This window comes from Gymnoscopelus microlampas (genome assembly GCF_963454915.1).
Source record: "Gymnoscopelus microlampas genome assembly, chromosome: 9".
Classification (NCBI taxonomy): Eukaryota; Metazoa; Chordata; class Actinopteri; order Myctophiformes; family Myctophidae; genus Gymnoscopelus; species Gymnoscopelus microlampas.
In genome coordinates this window covers 6,069,477-6,091,397 of record NC_139946.1, presented here as the reverse complement: position 1 = coordinate 6,091,397, position 21,921 = coordinate 6,069,477, and the positions used below count along the sequence as shown (strand labels likewise).

At 42.2% G+C, this 21,921-nt stretch overlaps 3 protein-coding genes across 3 annotated transcripts; all 3 read right to left on the bottom strand.

The window, feature by feature from the left end:
* Positions 1–566: 566 nt before the first annotated feature.
* Positions 567–3,714, bottom strand: faslg (Fas ligand (TNF superfamily, member 6)). The gene is made up of 4 exons (XM_084067980.1): positions 3,362–3,714; positions 1,992–2,043; positions 1,821–1,883; positions 567–1,687 (listed from the first exon to the last, which is right to left on the bottom strand). The coding sequence occupies exons 1-4, from the start codon at positions 3,638–3,640 to the stop codon at positions 1,269–1,271; spliced, it is 813 nt and encodes a 270-aa protein (XP_083924106.1). The 5' UTR covers positions 3,641–3,714; the 3' UTR covers positions 567–1,268.
* Positions 3,715–8,102: 4,388 nt separating this feature from the next.
* Positions 8,103–14,523, bottom strand: LOC311051782 (uncharacterized protein). The gene is made up of 5 exons (XM_084066422.1): positions 14,381–14,523; positions 13,737–13,774; positions 13,556–13,630; positions 12,628–12,817; positions 8,103–9,719 (listed from the first exon to the last, which is right to left on the bottom strand). The coding sequence occupies exons 1-5, from the start codon at positions 14,445–14,447 to the stop codon at positions 9,166–9,168; spliced, it is 924 nt and encodes a 307-aa protein (XP_083922548.1). The 5' UTR covers positions 14,448–14,523; the 3' UTR covers positions 8,103–9,165.
* Positions 14,524–16,090: 1,567 nt separating this feature from the next.
* On the bottom strand, positions 16,091–20,337 carry caiap (CARD- and ANK-containing Inflammasome Adaptor Protein; the record flags this gene model as incomplete). Its single annotated transcript, XM_084065927.1, has 4 exons — positions 16,091–16,840; positions 17,552–17,774; positions 18,816–18,999; positions 19,302–20,337. 4 exons carry the CDS (start codon positions 20,335–20,337, stop codon positions 16,091–16,093), a joined length of 2,193 nt encoding a protein of 730 aa, XP_083922053.1.
* Positions 20,338–21,921: the final 1,584 nt, after the last annotated feature.

Here is a 21,921-nt window from a genome sequence, read left to right as displayed (position 1 = left end):
CATAGAAGGAAACAGAGCCTTTTAACGTCCTGTCTGTCAGCTTCAACATAAATTGAGACGTACAAGCAGAGACCACTGTAATAGCCACACAGGAAGGAAACGCAGATAGAAAAGAACACCGGTAAATCATTGAGGTCTCTCTATTGACGCATGGCCCCCCTCTCTGTGCCCAGCATGCATATGTGAACATATTCACACATTCTGTGTGTGCATGTGTGTGTGCACTGTGCAGAATGCAGAGCTATCATAGATTTAAAAAAGAAAGTGGTGGTCTCAAAACTCTGCTGCAATGTGAGAAGAGAACCCAGAGTAATAACACTGTAATCATGTTCATATTAAGGATAATAAATACAACTAAACAAATACATCCTCCTAGTCAGGAAGATGATTGAGTTGATCTTTATATATTTGCATATTTTCCAGCAGTCATGAGTGCTTTTGATATGTGGGCTTGTTATGATTGAGAGCCGAAACCATTCAGATTTAAATGAATAATATATATTTTAATAAGTTAATTTTCAAATGATTCCAAGATATAAAAACAATCCACCGGTCGAACAGTGTTTAATTACCATTCTGTACATTCAGACCTGACATCCAGTGTCAGATTCACATAACAATAAATATCTATAAGAGAAATGTTTTCCTTAACAACTATCACCTTAGTGTTACATGGAATCCCTCACAGCATCCACAACTGAACAGTAACCGTCTCTGCCATGCCAATGCATGTCTTGGAGAAGCAACCACTAAAACTGTATCAAAAATATGTGAACATGCTTTTTCTTTCAGTTTTTAACACTACTTCAGCTACCTTGCTACAAATGTAACTGCGGTCAGTCAGCAAAATCAATTGTGCACAACTGATATGATGCACTGGCTCTCGTTAAGTAATTTAATATAATTGGGGGAAAAGGGTTCTTTACAGGTTTGTTTTACTCTCAGACATGCATTAACACTCTGTATTGTGCTGTGCAAAGTTTATACATCCTTCCATGCTGTTGGGTACATTCACCTGCCATCATTTAAGCCCGACTTATACTTCGTCGTACATCGGTGTCACACTGCGAAAACAGCTGATCTAAAAGCTCACCATGTGTTGCGGATGTGTGTGACACCGGTGTACGGCGGAGCATAAATTAAGCATCAGACAGCAAGAAGCGAAAGGATGGCAGGTGAATGCAGCTAACTTCTGGCAAGACTGAAAACCAGCAGTACTTGCTTCCGGCTCCCCCCCTCCTCAGGTTTTGCTTTAGATCACCATTGCCCTATATCTTGTAGAGGCCAAAGAAATTGGCATGATGCTGATGGCTGAGATACGAGGGATGAGACACGTTCACAAACACCCTGTCCTGTTTCTCTAGGTGCAGGGCGGAGGCCAGATAACTCTCTGAAGTCCAGACGTTGCTCTGCCTCTGGCTGCAGAAACCGGCCCTGTGGGCCTCCATCAGTGTCAGAGGCGTGCTCTGTCCCGCTCTCCTCACAAACACAGTGTGAGCGTATGAGTCTGTCGGGGCGCAGTTCTTGAAGAGCAGCTCCACGCGCGAGTAGATGTGGTAGAGACCAGTGTGGTTGACCAGCAGGCCCCCGTCCTCGATACGGTACGCTACGCCCCCCTCTGTGAACGCACGGCCTGCCTTTGGCTCCCATCGCAATGTCTTCTGGGACACATCTTTTTCAATCCGCCCTGTAAGAGGCATGGGAAGATGACATAGATATTAGAATTCATATAGATATTAGAAAAGGGCAGGAGGAGGGGGGATACAAGATGACAGGTGAAGAGATGATAGTAGGACAGGAATAGGAATGTTCATGCTTACCTATAACATGTGCTGCAGCTCTACTGTCTGTATCTTCTCCATGCAGCTCAGGTTCTTGGAAACCTAAAACAGGTATTGGAGAACACCTGTCAGCAATTATCTTCCGATTTCCCACCTTTATTTTAAAACACTTTTAAATGTGACCCTCTTAGTTAATGCGGTAACACTTACCATTACCAACTTGCTTCAAGGGTGTAGGAAATTCTTTCTCTGTGTCAATTTCCTGCCAGATGAATGATAAGGAGATATGTCAATACCACTTCACATGAAAAAACAAAAACACATTCTTTATTGTGTGACATGGAAAGCTTTATTATTATTCCAATTTGAAATCACCCTCTCATGTATGATTGAGAGCACGTTTCAATTGAACAGTATCAAAAACCATAAAGCAACATCTGTATTCTCAAAGTAAAAAAAAAGAAAAGAGTTTCTGACTGAGTTCAATGGTTGAGTTAAACGTTTGAGGATATCCTGTCTCAGTGGACCGGTGACCACAAAAGAAAGGCTTCTGCTTAGCGTACACTTTTAAATGTCAGAGCATGAGGTGAGGTGAAGCTTCTGGTGAAGTTTAAAACACATCATGAATATTGATTCTAATGATTTGACTCTGGTTTGCATGTTTTCCAGAATTATGTATTTCCACTATCAACTTTAACTACGCAACACCTCCAGTTTCCCACTCACTTTCCAGTGGTCAGAGATGCCATACCTGTGATTGATCTTTGTTGCATTTCTGTGCCCATTTAAACAACTCAAATAGCATTCTTCATTATATTATATAGTAGAGCAGTGCTTCTCAAACTTTTTCATGTCAAGGACCCCCAAATTGACACTTATTAGCCCGCGGACCCCCATTTCAAAAGATAAGCCAGGGACCCCCATAAGAGAAGATTTTTTACGGCTCTAGCAGTGATTGTGATTCTCAACCATTTTAATTTCAAGGACCCCCAGTTTGACATGCATTAGGCTACGGACCCCCATTTAATGGCATTTATATCTCTGGGACCCCAATTCATATCGTAAAATCAATGTTAATTTAACTCTGAGAGTGTACAAATGGAACCAAATGGACCCGTTACGGTCCATTTGGTTCCATTTGTACACTCTCAGAGTTACAGACCCATAAGGGTCCATTTGGTTCCTGTCCATCATTTAGCTGGGGACCCCCTGGAACCCCCTCAAGTACCCCTGGGGGTCCCCGGACCCCACTTTGAGAACCAATGTAGTAGAGCAATGTTTTGGGGGATCTTTAACTGTGTAATCTTTTTCACAAAGCTTGCCAAACCACTTCTCACTTATCACATTTAGTTCTACTCCTTTATTTATGTATTTGTATGTATATATATATATATACACATATACATATATTAAAATAAATGTAGTTTATAATGTATATACAGTGCCTGTTGCCAAAACAAAATCATTCAGCCCAACATAATGTGGAAATCACGTTAGTTTCGTTAAAGCCTCTTTACAATCTTCAATCCATTCTCATATTGCATCTACAATACCAGCCAATCTCTCTCATAGCACCTTACCTTTCTTATATTAACCAGTTCTCGCTGTAACTTGTAGATCTGGTGAGCTCCGAGCCCCATGGCTGCAAACACAAGCAGTAGAAGGAACAGCAGAACCACCAATAAGCCAGGACTGACCCCCATGCAGCTCCGTCTCTTCCCCCGGCTCTTTGCTCTCTCCTGGGCAGGAGGAAAGGACCAGCAGGGTATCAGGCCTGGAGGCTGGAGAGTGTGCTGTGGGTCTCCACCATTGTCCACCAGAAAGACCTGTGGGAACGGATACCTCTGATCATGGCTCATGGTGCAAGTCTAGGTGCAACAAAGAGAGAGAAAGTGTGTGTATTGTCTCTGTGTGCCCAAGGAGGTGTGTTGCCTCTTTATGCTGAAGGCGTGCATGTATGTTTCTGTCTGAGCACCCGTGTCTTAAAAATCTGACGCCTGCAGGCGTCAAGCCCTCTAAAAACCCACAACCTCCACCCACACACGTATATGGACTTATGTGAGACATTACTGGCTGCACATTACTTGTCACTCACTCCATCCATTAATCACTTTCCTGTGCACGCGCACACGCACGCACGCACGCACGCACGCACACACACACACACACACACACACACACACACACACACACACACACACACACACACACACACACACACACACACACACACACACACACACACACACACACACACACACACACACACACACACACACACACAGTGTTGGACTGTGATGTTCAAAGTGGGCACTGTGCATGAACATCTTTTGCTCAAAAGAAAAAAATCATTACTCAAATAAGTCATTACTTTTTCAATAATTTCTGTAACTTTTTTCTTTGGCCATTTATCAATGTTGTCCCCACAGAGTGCAGACAGACAGTAAAAAGTAACTCAAAAAAGAAAGAAGACATGAAAGGGAAGCATGGGGTTTTAGATGACCCAACATCTTACGAAACACATGCAGACTAGGGTAACCACAACTTTTTACAATTTCCCTGAAAGGCAACAATGAGAATAAGAGAATAAGCTCACCCGATGAATACATCACGGCCCAAATGCAAAGCCGGAGAGATTTCCTCTTGCCCCAGAATTCACCAGAGGATGACATTTAGGGTTTTCTGTGGCTTCTGTTCCACTGAAAATCTACGCATCTTTAAGCCTAAATTAAAATCATTTTCAGCAAGCAACACAGAAATAAATTGGGCTCAATATTACCCACATTTTGCAATAAAACTATTTGCATTAAATGTAGATAATACTGCTTATATATATATATATATATATATATATATATATATATATATATATTTTTTTTTTTTATAAACAATTCATTAGTTAAAATCATGTTTGAGTAGTGTTGATTCACCACAGTCAGTCCAAGGATCATGTTTACTTTTCTAAATCATGCGAGAGAAAGATTGTTAGTAAACATTGATATAGCAGTTTCACAAGCACACAGATTGTAATCTTGGTGGGAGTACAACACTGCCACATGAAAAAGAAACATGGTTGTGTCTGCTTTCATGCTGGCAGCGTGAGACCTGAGAGCAGTGAGGTAGAGAGACAAGAGCGAGCTGCAGGGAGGGAGAGAGAGATTGAGGCGACAATTAGCACCACAACCAATGCATCGGAGCTGTCTGGTCTCGACTTACAGGAAAGAATGAACACCCCTCCCCACCCCACCCCACCACTGCAATCTGCACTCAATTTAACGTAGGTTTCCAACACTGTGGTTTCTCTACCACCTTTAGGGTCTTGTGTCTCCCAGGGTAGTGTGTTATTTAATTATTTTCACTGTGGTTATGGTACTAATATGGCAGTTTCCATAAGGCTGATACAACTGACACAACTGCCAGAATCAGGACTGACAAACTATAGCCATTGGTTAGCAGGATTAGATTTGTTTTTCCACAGAAAGGGCACCATACTAAGATGGAAACATAGAAGGCTTAACTCCCCCGATGTAGGGCAAAGCTATACTTTAGTACATAAAGTAGTTGTCCACAGGTTTTCAAAGTGGGGACCGCCACAGGGGCCAATTGGAAAGAGGAAATGGGAGAGAAATTATAGTAAATTATATATACATTAAAAGAAAATTCAATTCAAATTCAATTAATAAGATTATTGTGGCAGTTTAACAACTTTGCTAAGCATTTTAGAAAATAGCCAATCTGCATGCTCCCAGCACGTAGTGATGTGACACGTTGTGAGCTTATAGATGAACTTATTTTCAGTTTTCATCTTAACACATTGACTGCCATCGGCTAATCTCAGAACGTCCATCGTAGTGCCAAGCAATTTCTTACCTTTTTTGTTTTTTTGATTCCGTCATAGGCCCCGCTAAATCCGTTTAAAATCCGCGTTCATTTGGTTCGACACAAACACGGGACCCGACCGAACAAAACGCTGAAAACCGTGCGGCGATCCGACACTGCATTCTGGAGAACGAGAGGAAAACGCTAAAATGGTGGATGCGGTGAGAAAAACAACAAGCCAGAGATAATGGCGTCCAAAGTTGACCGCTAGACAGGAAACGGAGGCGGGAGAAAAACCGGAAACAGTATTATTTCGTTTCCGGTCCGCCCACTTCGAGACCGGAAGTGCAAAAAAAATCCGGAATCTGCACCTGCACGATTTAACATGGGAAAACTACGGGACTACGGGCTACGGGAACGGCAGTTAACGGTTGGATTTAACGGCCCGTAGGACTACGGGCCTGGCAGTGGATGTGTTAAGGCCAGTACACACCAATGCAACTCCTTGCAACTGCAACACCTTGCAACCATAATCCCCAAATGGCAGTTGCAAGCAGTTCCATTAGTGTGTTTCAGGCTGGTCCCAAGTAAGACCAGCGAGTACATCCCATTATGATCACGACCTCGACTATGCACGACATTGCCATAGTCAGCAGAGAAAGGAACTACTACTGGCTGTAGAAATGGAGTAAAAGCTTAATGCCAAGAAGACAAAAGTAAGTCAACAGAGAAGACAGAACGGTTGCTACCGTCAGTGAGATGGTGCTCGAGGTAGTCGAGGACTTCAAATATCTCGGTGCCTGGACTGTCTCATCCGAATAGGATCCGATGGTCCGGAGGGCACTTGTCTGGAAGGTCCGAGAGGTCAAGGTCAGATATGGAAGGATGAGGAACAATACTGCTATGATGCCTGACACTGGATGGTTTTGCAGTGTCAGGCACACTGTGGCTTGACAACAGAGCTAGCAACACTGCAGAGCTCAAGACCCTGGTGCTGGATAGGAGGGAGGCAGCGATCCAGGAGTTAGTGCCTGCTACAGTGTAGTTGTGTCGCATCTCCCAACAGGGGGGCCATAGCCCACAGCTGTGGCTATTTGGGGGGTTCTTGACATGGAAAAGTTTGGTAAACCCTGGTATAATTTATACTTGTGCAGTTTACACTGCTGGTAAACTGTACAAGAGAGCTACATTGAATGGAATGAATATAATTACCATTATATTGGGTTGACCGGACAGGATGATGGACTGACTGGGTGGGATCACGGAGGGCGGACTTACCCTGTTGATGGGCGTCGGGCTCCTCGGGATGATGAGGGTGTCGTCGTCAGAAGCGAAAAGTTCCACTGAACTCATGATGCAGAAACGCTGGTACGAGCTTGAGTACGAAGTACGAGAGCGAATAAGGGGTTTCTCTGTAGTTCTGACAGGGTATAAATAGCGCCAGGTAGATTGGTGAGTGGGCGAAGTAAAGGTGTGTTTCTCCGCCTCCTGAACATCTGTTGTTCCAACACCATTAATTACCATTACGCAAAATGTGCTGCAGAATCCATCTTTATTTGGACATTTAAAACCATTTCTGCAATCACCTTTACAGGCCAAACAGGTTTTTTGTAAATCAAAAACACCATCTTCCATTTTGTGATTCATGGCTTTAAATGTCTGACATAAAATAGTGAAATAACTCATTTATATTTTTTTATTATTTTATAGGGATGAATTTCGCAGCGGTCAATATATCGGTACCAGTTGATAATTACTTTAAAATGGGTTATCGCATCAGACAGATCATTTCTTTTTAATATATATCGCACCAATATAACATTAATTCTGAGCCAACCCCATTCATGCATTGGTGGAAAGACAGCTCTGAAAGTGACACCACCATCCATTTGCAAAGACTGTTCAGCTTCAGTCATGCAAGGAGGGAGCAAGACAACCATTTGAAAAAGAGGAGGAGGAAGGACAAACATCCCAAACCCAAATTTGGGCAGGTGCTGAGCGAATATAAAATAAACGCCTGCACACTGTAGGGCTCCGATATAACAGATGATTTATTAACTAAATTACTACTGTTTGTGCAATAAAGCATCTGTTATATTGGAGCCCTACAGTGTGCAGGTGTTTATTCTTTTTTTATCTGGCAAGACAACCGTTTACCATATGTCACCTTAATATCCGACATCCAAAAATATAACGTTCCTCCACATGTCCGTAGAGCGGAGGTGCGAGCAGCTCTATAGTTTGGCCTAATAAATCAGGTATAATTAAGTATTCCCCCCCCCCCCCCAATCTCATCAATCAACTTTAATGCGACAACGCAATTACAGGTAAAAGTGAGGTGAAACTCTTATTTATGCAGGCTTTCACGTTTGCAGTTTAAAAGAGTAAATAAAGAATTACAAGTACTGTTAAATCAGTGTTATTTAGATCTGTATCTGTACCCAGGATCACGGTTGGTGGAAACCGCAATATTGGAATCAATATCGGTCAATATGACCATGGAAATAATAGGTTATCGACGAATCGGCAAAATGATACTGATAAAGATTGTTATGTGGCCAATAGGGCTGTATGCAGTATGCACTGTAATGTCAAGCTCAAGTTTATTCAGAAAACAAAACACGCAACACAAATTACATCATCTTTCTTTGTGACCAACTGACATAATTTCTCTGGTACAAACTCTATGTGCAACACATGTGCTGTCAACTGTGTCAGGTGAATGACTTTCATTTCTCCGGGTCTCTACAGGGACATGGAAACCTATAGAGGGAACCCCCTTTGGTGCATTGTGCATGTCGTTGCTGTTTGGCCAGAAACCTCTTATCTTCATATTTTACTTTTTTTCGTAACTTAATGCTCTACTCTGTTATGCAAAAGTAGCAAAAATAGCCGATCTACAAGCTCTAAACGTGTTGTGATGCCACGCATTATAAGGTTGTAGACCTGCTATTTTAGAATTTTAATTCAGAAAAGTAACGTTTAGGACACATGAGGTTTCCACCCGACAGAAACGATGTAGACCGCTGTGTCTACACAGTACGCTACGTCAGAGGGAACCATAAGCTATGTGAAGTTCCTGCTTTCAACAAGTCGACCAGTTTCCCAGAAAGCAGCCCTCGAAGCTGCAAGTCAGATGGGGGATATGAGGGAGGGGTTTGGGGTCTAACCAGGCCGTGCACAGCTATCACAGCATGCAGAAGGTCTAACCAGTGACTCACTTAGTCAGCAAGTATTTAGTCTTCAGCCTGCAAGTGTGGTCTTGATGACTGATTGCACAGTACAAGCGCAACAGAATGACTTCATGAGAAAGACCATTTCTCCACTCAAGACATTTTTCAAGACTAATCCTTTTCCACATGCCTAGTCATTCTTGTATTGTCACAGATCTGATTACATACTGCAATCTCTTACATTATTACCACCTACATTGACATTTCCAGCAGAATACCTATAAGGTTCGACTAAGCATCGTGAGTTGCCAAAAAAATGCATGTCATCGATCTTAACCACATGTACGAAATCGTACACCTGACATACTAGGTGACATTGTAATCTACCGGTGTCACGTGTCAGAGTCTTCATCTGAAGAAGAATAACAGCCTAGTCCAAGTACATTCCCTGCTTCCATCATCCCAGTGATGCAGGATTTCGTGGTCCTCCCTGTTGTAGAGTCAGACCCTGGATTCTGCTCTTTGACTTCACCTTCCTGTCCACCAATGTCCTCAATTGCTGTCCTTCTCTCACCAGCCTCTTCAACAACGTCTCTGCTCTGATTACAAATAGCTTGTCCCAGAGTGGGATTATAGAGGTTTGGCAGGCCAGACTGCAACGCCCTGACTAGACTGTGTGTGTGAGACAAACCTGGCTGAGCTACCGCTCCTCTAAACCCAGCCACTGCCACTGCCAGTCGGGTACGGTCAAAAGAGAGGGGCTGGTCCTGGTCTGCACACGCTACTAGCCTTGGAGGTTCTGGAGTGGGCTTGGTGGTAACGGGGGCTCTGGGCTCAGCTTCTTCTGAGGCTGCGTGACTTTCTGTCCTTTCGCCAGCCAAGTCGCTTTCAGCTCCCCTCAGGGGACCACCGCCGTCATGTGGCTCACAATACCGTGGTTTCTTAACTGTGAATGAGAGTGAAAGCAAGGGAGAGAACAGAGGCTTTGTAATTTGTTTGATGTAAGGTCTGATACTATCATCCTATCAAGAACAATGAAACAGAAACCCAATTCTGTCTCCCCTCCCTACTACAAATCAAACACTCAAAAGGTACTGATTACTAAGTCTGATAAGATGGGCTCCAGGTTATTTCAGTGAGGCTATGCATTTTACTATTGGTTTAAATCCCTCCCCAATCCAATGAAAATGGAGAAGCGTATTTGAAAAAAAGATTTCTAATAAGAAAAGATATCTTGAACTAACAGAGTGATACCCGTTTCTAACATATTACGGTGAGAGCAACAGTTATTACAGTTAAATCTTTATATAATTGGTCCTTGGTCCTTAGTAATGCTCATTATAAGGTGCTGCCACAGCTTCCACTTACTCACTCTGTGTCTCATTGGTGGGCTATGGAAAGTTCAGAAACCTGCGTACCAATTATATCCTCAAAAGGGATTCCAAGCCAATAGACACTACAGCCTTTATTCTAGAAAATATGCATGCAGAAATGGAACCCATTGTAGGGGCACGGTCACACCACACCTTTATTTTACCTCTGGGGTGGAATCTGCTAATGCTTTGTCAATGCAAATGCGTGGATTCATGGTCTTGCGCATTTTTTCCATGAATCCATGTATTTGCATTGAACAAATTTGCATTGGCAGATTCCACCCCAGAGGTAAAATAAAAGTGCGGTGTGACCGTGGCCAGTAATAAAAAAAATAATGAAAAGTTGAAATGACCAAACCTGCCGACTGATTATTTCACTGGTAGGCTAATCTGAGTTCCCAGAAGTTTTCGCCGGCTCGGCGAGGAACTTCTGGGCCAGAGCCCTGGGATTTGTGGGCGGGATGTTATTTACGCTCTGAATCTGAGCGGACACGCCTCTTACCGGTCTGAGAGCTGTGCAACTCGTCTAAAAAGTCCGACGAGAGGCAAACAGCAGTACACAACAATGGCGGCCGAAATTTCTCAAGGGGAAATTGCTTCCCGTCGATCCTATTTAGATGCAACACCCACTGCATGTGGATCCCGCCCCATTTTCTTCATTGGCTGTTGATTTGAATCACAACGCAGTGGCCGCGCCCCCGCCGTCCAAACTCCGAGGCAATGCCTCCCAGACTACTGGTAGGCAGGTTTCTGAACTGTTCACAGCCCTATTCTGAGACACATAAATGGTATCATCTTATGAGTTTTCATCTTTGTCAATATTTCATGTACGCCTAGAATTGTTTTAGGTGGATACGAAATTATCCACCCAAATAAATAACCCATTTTACAATAAAAAACTAACACTTAAACTAATTAAAAAAAAACTAAACTAGCAAACTCACTTCAAAAACAAATAAAAACTAAACTCAAATTGAAAACAAAAAGTCAAAACAAAATAAAAATGAATGAAAAATGCAAAACTATAATAACCTTTGCAAGCAAGTGGCTTTCTTTCTCTAAAAAGACAGGGCCTAAAAATGGCGTGTCTCCCATGTGGATCTCGGACTTCATGTGGTCAAACTATAGCTTATCTATGACATATCTACTGCATGATGAAGTATGCAATCTCAGCCTCTCCTCTCATCCTAGCCTCTTATCTGTAATCGCATAGTGACATCGGACAATGTAGTCGCTTTGAGCTATCCTCTGACTCAGTGTTGATTTTGTCGACTAAAACTATGAGAAAAATGTTGGTCGACTACCTTTTTTCACTGACAAAAAACAAATTAAAAACTGAGCTACAGTATGATGACTAAAACTAAATGTTATATATATTGACAATTTCGTCAACAAACAAAAACTAGACTAAAATGTTAGTGAGGGACTAGTGGAGAAGAGATCCAGTAGAACTAAAAGACAAGTCATTTTATGTTTGGTTGCGCTCGGCTGTTGCGCAAAATAGCAGATCTACAAGCTCACAACGCGTCGCAGCGCGGCGCGTTGTGAGCTTGTAGATCGGCTATTTTCATCATGCAACCAATTGTAAAATCAGCCATTATGACGACATCAAGGCGCCGCCAGAATACATTTTAGTCGACTAAATCAGCTGTAGAATTAGTCGACGATAATCGTATGATATTTAGTCCACTAAAACTAGAACAGTAAAACATTTCAGTTGACTACAATATGACTAAAACTAAATAAGGATGAGGATAATTCCTTTTAGCAGGTCGTTCATGAAAGTCCTTGCGGTCTTGTTTCCAATGAGAACCTGTGAGCAATTAGGGGTTAAAGGACAACTTTGTTTTTTTACAACCAATGTTTATGTTTTAGATTGTAATTAAAGTAAATAAAAGATGAGTGTTAAAAAATTTAAATGTACTGCATTCTGTCCTGTAGCTAAATATGTATTTTTTTAACACATTAACCCGGCGTTTCTTTATTATTATTTACAGTAGCTCTTCTAGCCCCCAGTAACTCACATCTGGCCATCTCAGACAGCCGGACCTTTTTTATTGTGTAAAAAAGGCATATTTAGCCACCGGACAGAATGCCCCCGCCCACCGTAAAAAATATCGCAAAAAAATCTAAAACTATAGAAAGCAGTAAAGGAAAAAAAAATTACACTCATCATTTATTTACTTTAATTACAAGCTAAAATATAAACCTTGGTTGTAAAAAAACAAAGTTGTCCTTTAAGAGTCTTGCTCAGGGACAAATTTCATTTCATCGACACATATGCTGGCCTGGCCTGGAATCGTACCTGTGGCAACCAGGGCCTCTGGCTCCCTAGGCAGGCTCACTAACCACTTAGCTATGGCCGCCCCCCGGCGGCCATTCGAATCAAATGGAATTTGATTCAAAAGACTATGACTAAAACTGAATCAGAATTTGCTGTCAAAATCAACACTGCTCTGACTTTACGTTTGTCAAACTGACCGGTGCTTGGAGAGTCTTGTGTGTCTTCCCTCCTCTTGGCATACGCCCGGGGAGTCCATGGCTTGTGTTTACAGGAGGGGTCGAGAACCCGCAGCTTGGTGATGAAGCGTTTGTACTCTTTCTCCAGACCATCGATGCTTAGCTGGAACTCTGCTATCTTTCTTTCCGGGTAGTGGGAAAGCTGGGACTGCTGTAAAATATTAAGAAAAGCATTATTTGTATCAGTATAGTTCCCAAAGGTTCACACACTGTTGCAATGCAGTGCTGATTTTGACAGCAAAATTTGATTCAGTTTTAGTCATAGTCTTTTGAATCAAATTCCATTTAGTTTTAGTCATATTTTAGTCACCTGAAATGTTTTACTGTCTAGTTTTAGTCGACAAATATCATAAGGTTATAGTCGACTGAATCTAGAGTTGATTTAGTCGACTAAAATGTATTTTGGTGGTGCCTTGGTGGTGTCGTAATGGCTGATCTTACAACGCGTTGTGAGCTTGTAGATCTGCTATTTTCAGAGCGCAACACCCGAGTGCAACCAAACATAAAATGATGTATTTTAGTTCTACTGGATCTCTTCTCCACTAAACCCTCACTAACATTTTAGTCTAGTTTTTATTTGTTGACGGAATTTGTCAATATATTAGTCTTAGTTGTAGTCATCGTAGGTTAGTTTTTATTTGTTTTTTATTTGGCTTTCATCAGTGAAAAAAGGTAGTCGACAAACATTTTTCGTCAACGTTTTAGTCGACAAAATCAACACCTCTCCATCTGGAGAGGGAAACAATGGACATGAAACTGACGTATTGTAGAGGTCAGCATGACTCATCATTGCGATGGATCCGGCCATTGTCATTTTTCCTGAACAACTTTATGAATTGCCAACACAGTTGGAATTAGGTTCACCACACAATGCATTATTAGAATTTACCTGCAGGTAATACTCAATTTCACTCTTGATACTAGGAATCCACTTTTTCACAGATGAGGCAGAATTTAGTGTGGACTGTAGAAGAAAACAAAATAATGACATTAAAATGGATTTAGGCACTATTAAATGTAATTATCATGCGAGAACAGATACAGGTGTTTTTGCAGCTTTAATAAATTACCAATTTGGGTCTCCGCTCATGTACTTTGATGCGTCCCTCTGCAGAAAATATGAAAGCCATGTTACATTATTGCATCTCTTTCATAAAGGCTAACATTGGCATAGACTGCTCCAATTGCATACTAACATCAGATTTTTTTTTACCAAAGGACTACTTAGGGTGGAATAATGAGAGTATGTCGTGTGTTCTGTGTAACCTATAGGTAGGTAATGCATGTCTCTTATTTTTATTTATTTTTTACTTCTAATGGACATACTTAAACAATATGGGATTTGGGCAGTATAGATCATTGTTAGCTAAATAATTAATTCAGCAAACTAGCACATATACCTGTAGGCTGTCATGCAGCCCCTCTATGCAGTGGTGGAAACGAAAGTATAACTAAGTAACTTTGTTACATCCGTGGCTTGGGGGTAAGCACTTTATATTTGAAATCTGAACGTTTATGTACATGTGAGAGTTGTAAATGTAAAAAAAAAAATCGAAAACCAAAGTGGTTCCATGACGCTTGTGACAGACGAGCGTCATGTGAACCATGGCTACAGTCAGCTTCATACTGAAGGCAACTAGCCTGCTACTGCTAGCAGAGATGCACAACTCTCCAGCATGTTATTAATGAAGCATGGCTACAAACAACAACTTGCCCTCTCTCTCTTTCTGAAGCCACAGTCTGTTCAGTCTTCCTTGTTGCTTCTCCTCGTTCCTTGCCATCTTTACACATTAAGTGTTGTTGTTGTAAAACGTGTAATAAATGGACGGCTAACAATCATAGAGTTGGCTAATAATGCACTGACTGAGTGTTGTTTCCCACCACGTCACGTGACTTTGGAAAACGTGGTCACGTGGGAGTAGTAGTCTAGCAACGGAGGCAGGGTGGTACCCTGTCAAGACCGTCATGGGTGAACTTCAACCTGGTGTTTGCACTTTCTCCATTTACAGTCCGTACATCAAATAAACCATCAAAAAATGTCAAATAGAAAGTAGTTACTCCATGACCACTGATGTCATTATTATGTATGGGCCCTCAAAGTACTCGTATCTTCCGTATTCTTCAATAGAAAGCCTTTTAATCCGATTGATGGCCATTTTCGCATAGAGTTATAATGTATCAGAGTGCAATACACCTTCCAACCGATAAGGTCCCGTAACTGAAAGCGTATGGAAGAATACGGAGAAAATGGCCACCAATCGGATTAAAATGCTTCTTATTGAACAATATGGAATATACGGGTACTTCTGTGAGCCCGAACAGAATTGTAATATCCGTGTCCATGGGGTAAGCACTTTATATTTGAAATTTGAACGTTCATGTAGATGTACGGGTCATAAATGGAAAAAGTGTAAACACCAGGTTGAAGTTCATCCATGACTGTCAGTCATATTTCAGGGCTAGGTCAGGTGGTACCTATGGGTGGTACCCTTGTAGTTTGTTGGTTTTCTCACCATATATATATTTTTTTTTAGATCAGTTATAAGATGTACAATGCTCTGTCAATACTCTTGCGGTTATCTTGACCTTTCTTTGGAACATTTGAGTAGTATATGACTAATCTGTGTATGTTATCTGAAAATATATTCTGGATCTCTTTTTTTTTATTGTATTGTAGCCTAGGTGATAAACACCCTTGAACTGTAGTAGCCTACTGAATAAATTATATGACAATGGCCAGTAAAGTAAAAAATTGGTAGTATTTTCTTGCTTAAATTAGTTCTCAAATCCATTGATATAGGCGTTCTTAAAAGTCTGGGTCAGGTTAATCTCTCAGGTTGATTCTTGGCTCCACCCTGTGGCCAATTTGGAAACGACGGTTGACAGTTATTTATAGTGAAAGCAAATTACAATTCAAATATCTCAGTCAATAAAATGAAACGGTGGATATGATACGTATTTATATTCAATCAAATAAACATTTGGAGATATAATAGGTTGTAGTGTAGCTAATCAGGTTAATATCTATTTCACTATGGACAAGACTTATAGTAAAGCAGCCTACTTATAACGAATTCCTTGAATCCAGACCCATTGTGTTGCCTCTAATTAAGAAAGGCAAATATTTTACTGTTAAAATGTTTAGATATGGGAGTCCTTCCATAATTCCACAATCCCACTGCCTTTTTTTGCACAGTCATTCACATTGTCTGAGCTACAAAATGAGTGGACTGTCACAACTGGACCCCAATGGAAACAAGCTCTATGCTTTTTTGCGTTATCCTTTTGATTATGGTGTATGTTACATGTGACATTTCATAATCAATAAAGATATCAATCAAGAGCAATGCCCCTTAAATTAGGCTATAGATTGCTCAATGAAGTTACTATAATTCATCCTACAAAATGTCCATCTTCCCTTCCCCTACTTGATCAGAAACATCTTTCTCTTAAGCAAGGTTGCGATGGCCTCATGCTCCAACGTGTTTTCACCTTCTGCCACCTGCAACGGAGTCTTCCCCACGTTGTTGGTGGTCTGCAGATCTGCCCTCTTGCCCTGTCCCGCCTGCCCGGCCTGACCCCAGCCCAACAGTCTCCTGACTGCCTCCTGGTGGCCACCCCGAGCAGCACAGTGTAGGGGTGTGTCTTTACTGTTGTCCATAGCGTTGATCTTTGCCCCGGCCTCCAGGAGCAGCTCGACCACTCTGTGGTGGCCTTTATCAGCCGCAGCATGGAGAGGGGTTTTCCTCCATACGTTCCTCTCGTCCGCTCCCTTGTTTTTCAGTGCTTGAAGAAGCGCCGTGACCACCGCAGCCTGCCCGCTGGCCGCTGCGTAATGCAGAGCGGTGGAGCCGTTCATGTCCTTGGCCCCGGCCTTTGCCTTGTGGGACAGCAGTGACGTCACGGCGGTCGTGCTTCCCTCGCCAGCGGCTAGGTGCAGGGGGGTTTTCTTCTCCTTGTCACCGGTGTTTGGGTCCGCTCCAGCTGAGATGAGAAGGCCCACCACGGGGGTTTCCCTCTGGGTCGATGCTGCCCAGTGCAGGGCTGTCCTCCCCTGCCTGTCCTTGGCTCCTGGGTCCGCCTTGCCCTGAAGAAGCTGGCCCACTGTCTCTGTGTGACCCTGCTGGCTGGCAATATGAAGAGGAGTCACGCCGTCCTGACTCGCTGCATTTACCTAATGAAATAAAACCAAACTTGTTAAGTATTCACTCATAGTATAGTAGTATATATAGTAGTATATATTTAACTTTATTTTTTTACACCTTTTTCTCCCCAATAGGCTCTATGCACAGCAGCCATATTGGGAATGAATTGGGCCCCTTCCTTACTTCCTTCACAGGTGTTACCAATGATACTAATTAAGGCTCTGTTCCATTTAGTGTGGCATAATGGTTGTCTTATTTTCAAGGACCCCCATACAGTAACTCTGAGAGTGTACAAATGGAACCAAATGGACCCTTACGGGTCCATTTGGTTCCATTTGTACACTCTCAGAGTTACACACCCACTATAAGGGGCCGTTTGGGAACCAAAATGGAGTGTTTCTAGTGAGCCAACATGCACAATATCAGCACCCTGACCAGAATGGAACAGAGCCTTCATTAGTATCATTGGTAACACCTGTGAAGGAAGTAAGAAGACCCTCGACAAAGCCGCATGCAGCACAGTGGATTCAAACCGTCAACCTCCGCGGTGGTGGGCAGACACTTTACCACTATGCCACATTGCCACCCAAGCGCTATATTTAATTTTATGACACCAAATGCCGTACAATTTGCAAGGTTATACTGTGTGTCCCTAGGGATCTACAAAATGGCCATCCAAGAATGATTGCTTCTAAAAAAATGGTTACATACTGTATCTATTTAATGAAGTCAGAATTTACCTGAGCCCCAGCTTTCAACAGCAGACCAGCTAATGCTGACCTGTTGTGTCGTGCTGCCACGTGCAGAGGGCTATGGCCCTCAGGTCCTGTGATGTTGGGATCTAATCCCTTCTCCAGAAGTGTCTGTACAATAGACACACTGCCACTCTGGGTAGCTAGGTGTAACACTGAGGAGAGGTTGGGTAGAGTGGCATCAAGTCTGGCCTGTTTTGCTGCCAGAGCTCTGGAGTCAAATAAAGTCAAACAAAAATAGAGTTGTCATTCAGTCAGATACTTCTGTTGTTTGCAATCACGTACGAAAACAGCTTTATTTTGTTTTTATTGTCGTTAGACCAGGGGTTTTCAACCAGTGGTCCGGGGACCACCAGTGGTCCTTGACGGGGTTCCAGGGGGTCCCCAACCAAATTAATAGTTAGGAACCAAATTGACCCTTATGTGTCTGTAACTCTGAGAGTGTACAAATGGAACCAATTTGGTTCTATTTGTACACTCAGAGTTAAATAAACACTAATGATGATGATACAGTGTAGATTGGGACCCCCAAGAAATGAAAATGGTTGAGTCCCTGGCATATCTTTTGAATAGGGGGTCCGTGGGCTAATATGTGTCAATTTGGGGGTCCTTGACGTGAAAAAGGTTGAAAACCACTGCGTTAGACAATAAACATTCTCTCCCAGATTCCTTGCCTAGGTTCAGTAGCTTCACAGAGTAGAAATGAACAGAGAGCCAATTTTGAGATTAATATATTTTGTGTATAATGTGGTCTTGACTGAACTGGCTCTTCTTGTGATGTAGCCTAGTCTCCTGCCGGGGATTTCACACTGGGTCCGGCAGGAGATCATAGATTTTGTTTGAGTGGTTGATCATACCATCAAGAAACAGGTAAAGAATGATTGGATATGATCATGTTTCATAGAAAGGTTAATTCATATAAAGTTTAATGTTGCACTTTAACGACCATTACATGCTACACACATTTAGTATGTTGCCACGTTACTCTGTCCATTTCTACGCTGAGGTTGTCTTTTCTGAAGAATTATTCCAGAATATTCGCTAAAAACTACTTGATGTAATTTATGTTAGGGCAGAGATTCTACCATCGGAACCAGAGTACTGCTTTTTGATTGATTTGATTAGATTTTCATTCTTGCAGACTAATTCAAACCTAAGGCTCAAAATGAATACAATTAACGGCTCTGTTGAATATAAAACTAGCTGATAATCAGTTAAGAATGGCCTGTCTCACGCAGAGTATTACATTTACCTGAATGCCTCTGTGTGCCCCAACTCAGCAGACAACAGGAGGGCAGTGTATCCCTGCTTGTCGTACATATTTACATCAGCTCCATTGTCTATCAGGGCAGTCACCACTTCATCTTGGTTCTTTTGCACAGCTGAGAAGAGAGCAGAGCCCAGGGTCTCCGCACTCAGGGCTCCCCTGGCATGCGCTAAGATTTGCACAATTGTAAATGTGAGTATTCACAGTTTTACATATTAAAGATTCTCTTTTTCAGTGCTATTGAAATTGTCATTAATGTCTACAGTGATAATAATGATGTACTGATGTATGATTAAAATTACAATACTTTGTGCACAGCAAGTACAGGTATATCACAATTATGAGGTTGAGACTCACCAAGCAGTAAATGCAGTACCGATCCATAATTGAGTTCAATAGCTTTAAGTATGTCCTCATGGCTAACCTTTGCCCCTGCGTTAAGAAGGACAGTCACGGTTTTCTCATTGTTACCAGTGACTGCAAGAAACATGGCTGTCTCCTTGTGGCTATTCCTAACATCAACAGCAGCCCCACTCTGCAGCAGCACCTCAGCCAACCTCCAGTCATCCTCTCTGGCAGCGATGTGGAGGAACGAGTCTTGCATCTGTTTTTGCCTGCTCTCCTCTTTCACAAGGGCTTTGACTGACTCCAGGTGCTTGTTCTTGGCTGCCAGGTGGACGGGTGTCTTGGCCTGTTCGTCCTGGAGGTAAATGGGGGCCCCACTCTTTACGAGGGCCCTGACCGCCTCAGTGTGGCCCCTGCTCGCTGCCCGGTGAAGAGCTGTTCGACCATTGCTGTCTATCAGGTCCAGCCTGGCCCCTCTGTGGAGGAGGAGCTCGATGACTGACAGGTGGCCATGCTCGGCGGCTATGTGTAACAGCGTTTCGTTGGTGGGATTAACGATGTTAATGTCACTGCCTTCTAACAGCTCCTTCAGCAGTGACAAGTCGTCTGAGGCAACAGTGTCAAAAATGTTTTGTGGCTTGCTCTGTGCTGGTTCATACCACACTGGGACTGTGGTCCTGTCCTTTTTTTGAGTTTTAGAGCTCTTACTCTCTGAATTAGAAGTCTTCTGGGCGACAGCCCGTCTATTAATCTTAACCAATCCCTCCTCATCCCTCTCTAGCAAATACCCAATCAGCTGTCTCCTAGGATCTCGGATGTGCTCGTTCACAACCCCCACATAGGCCTTGATGCGCTGATAAAGGTCCGGCTCTGCCAGCAGCAGGCATGGGTGGAAGAATTTCCGACATGCCCTCTCACCTCTGGCCACCAGGATGTCCAGGACCCTGGAGTTCTGCTCCTTCTGTGTCCCGATGGTCAAAACAATGGATTTTTTGGCAGTTGTGATGACTCCCTCTGTGACGAGAAGATCCAGCAGGTGCTCGGTATGTGAGATGCCATAGACCAGATCCGACTTCTTTGCCTTGATCACATCTATAGCGTAGGGATTAGCATTGTGTGCGGCTTTAGAATTCTGAAAAGCCTTGAGATTTGCGTTGATCATTTTAAAATGACATATAGGATAAAGAAAGAACTTCTAGTAAATATAATCATATGCCAACACGCTCAGCAAGCCATAGAGATCTCATAAGTTGGACTGTCTGGCGTGTGTATGTGTGTATTATATATCTCATTGCTAAGTGAATTATCTCACCTAGGCAACCAGGTAAATAGAGACAGCATTTACTGTGGATAACTCTACCTGTCCTTTGTGTGGCTTTGGCCAGTTGTCATTATGCTGCTAAAACCTGCAATGAAGTTATTGCTTGTTTTCGTAAACAGGGCCTGCTGTGAATCCTCATAAAACTGCTTCATGATGACGATCTGTAGCTTGCTTCTCCTCTTGTTCCTCACTGTGTTTTTCCCATTGTGTAATATCATGGAAGCCTATAGACCAAATCATCATGATTCACCACAACCAAAAATGCATTTCTGGGTAGATAGTGCTGGCAGAGTTGCATTGGAGAAGTATTATTTATTAACCTTATTTCTGGAAGAACAGGACATTTATGATATTGTTTGTTATTGACTATTAGACATCTATTATTTTGTTCTAAATATCCACAGGTTGACAAACAGACATGCCTAATGTTCTGGACACTTTATCTTATATTGTGTAAATGTCCATAGACATTCTACCCAGAAATAACGCTTACAAGTTTGTTTACAAATATTCTGATCTTGTCTATATAGGGGGCTATATTAAAACTAGATATTCAGGCCGCTACACAGCCTTCAAATCTAGTCCTATATTGCGCTGATCTGAGCAATGGTCACAGAATTATGACCATTTGGAAGTGTTAAACACTGCTGTAACACTACTGTATTATGTGCCCCATATGTGTGCAATTTAGTTTTTTTGTTGTGACAATTATTATGCCAGACCCCTGAACATAGTTTGTATGGTATGAATTTGAGCATCGGTGCACCTATGGCCCCTTGGGCTATTGTCATGGCAGACCCCTGAACAGTTACACACACAGACGCACGCACACACGCACACACACACGCACACGCACACACGCACGCACACGCACACACAATTATATAGGCTAATTTGCTCCCCACTCCTTTACTACGGGCAATTGTCATTTTGCTTATATGATCCCTTTCTTATCACTATTAATATTATTACTACTTACTACTACTACTTATTACTACTAATTTTAACTAATTGTAGTAATCATTTTTGAACAATTTTATGATATTTGTATATTCTCCACACTGTTGAAGAAGGCTGAAGTGCAAGAATGTCACTGACCATAATGCTGCTACCAGGTCAGGTATATTGTATGTTTATGTGACAATAAACACCTTGAACTTGGAACATTTTGCTCTCAAGGAGCACCTGTGTAGCCCAATATCAACTCAAGCAGCAACAACATGTTTAATTTAGCAAACCATTATAAATTATCCAAAAATGTAATTATCAGATGTATTACTAATCAATTAACGAACAGCTTAAAGCTGTTAGTTATCATGGGAGCAACATTTGTTTAAGTAAGCCCAAATGTCTATCATGAAGTTGTTTGCCTCTGTTTTTTGGAACGTTACCAATAATTGAATTGTGTCCATATATGCATGCAAA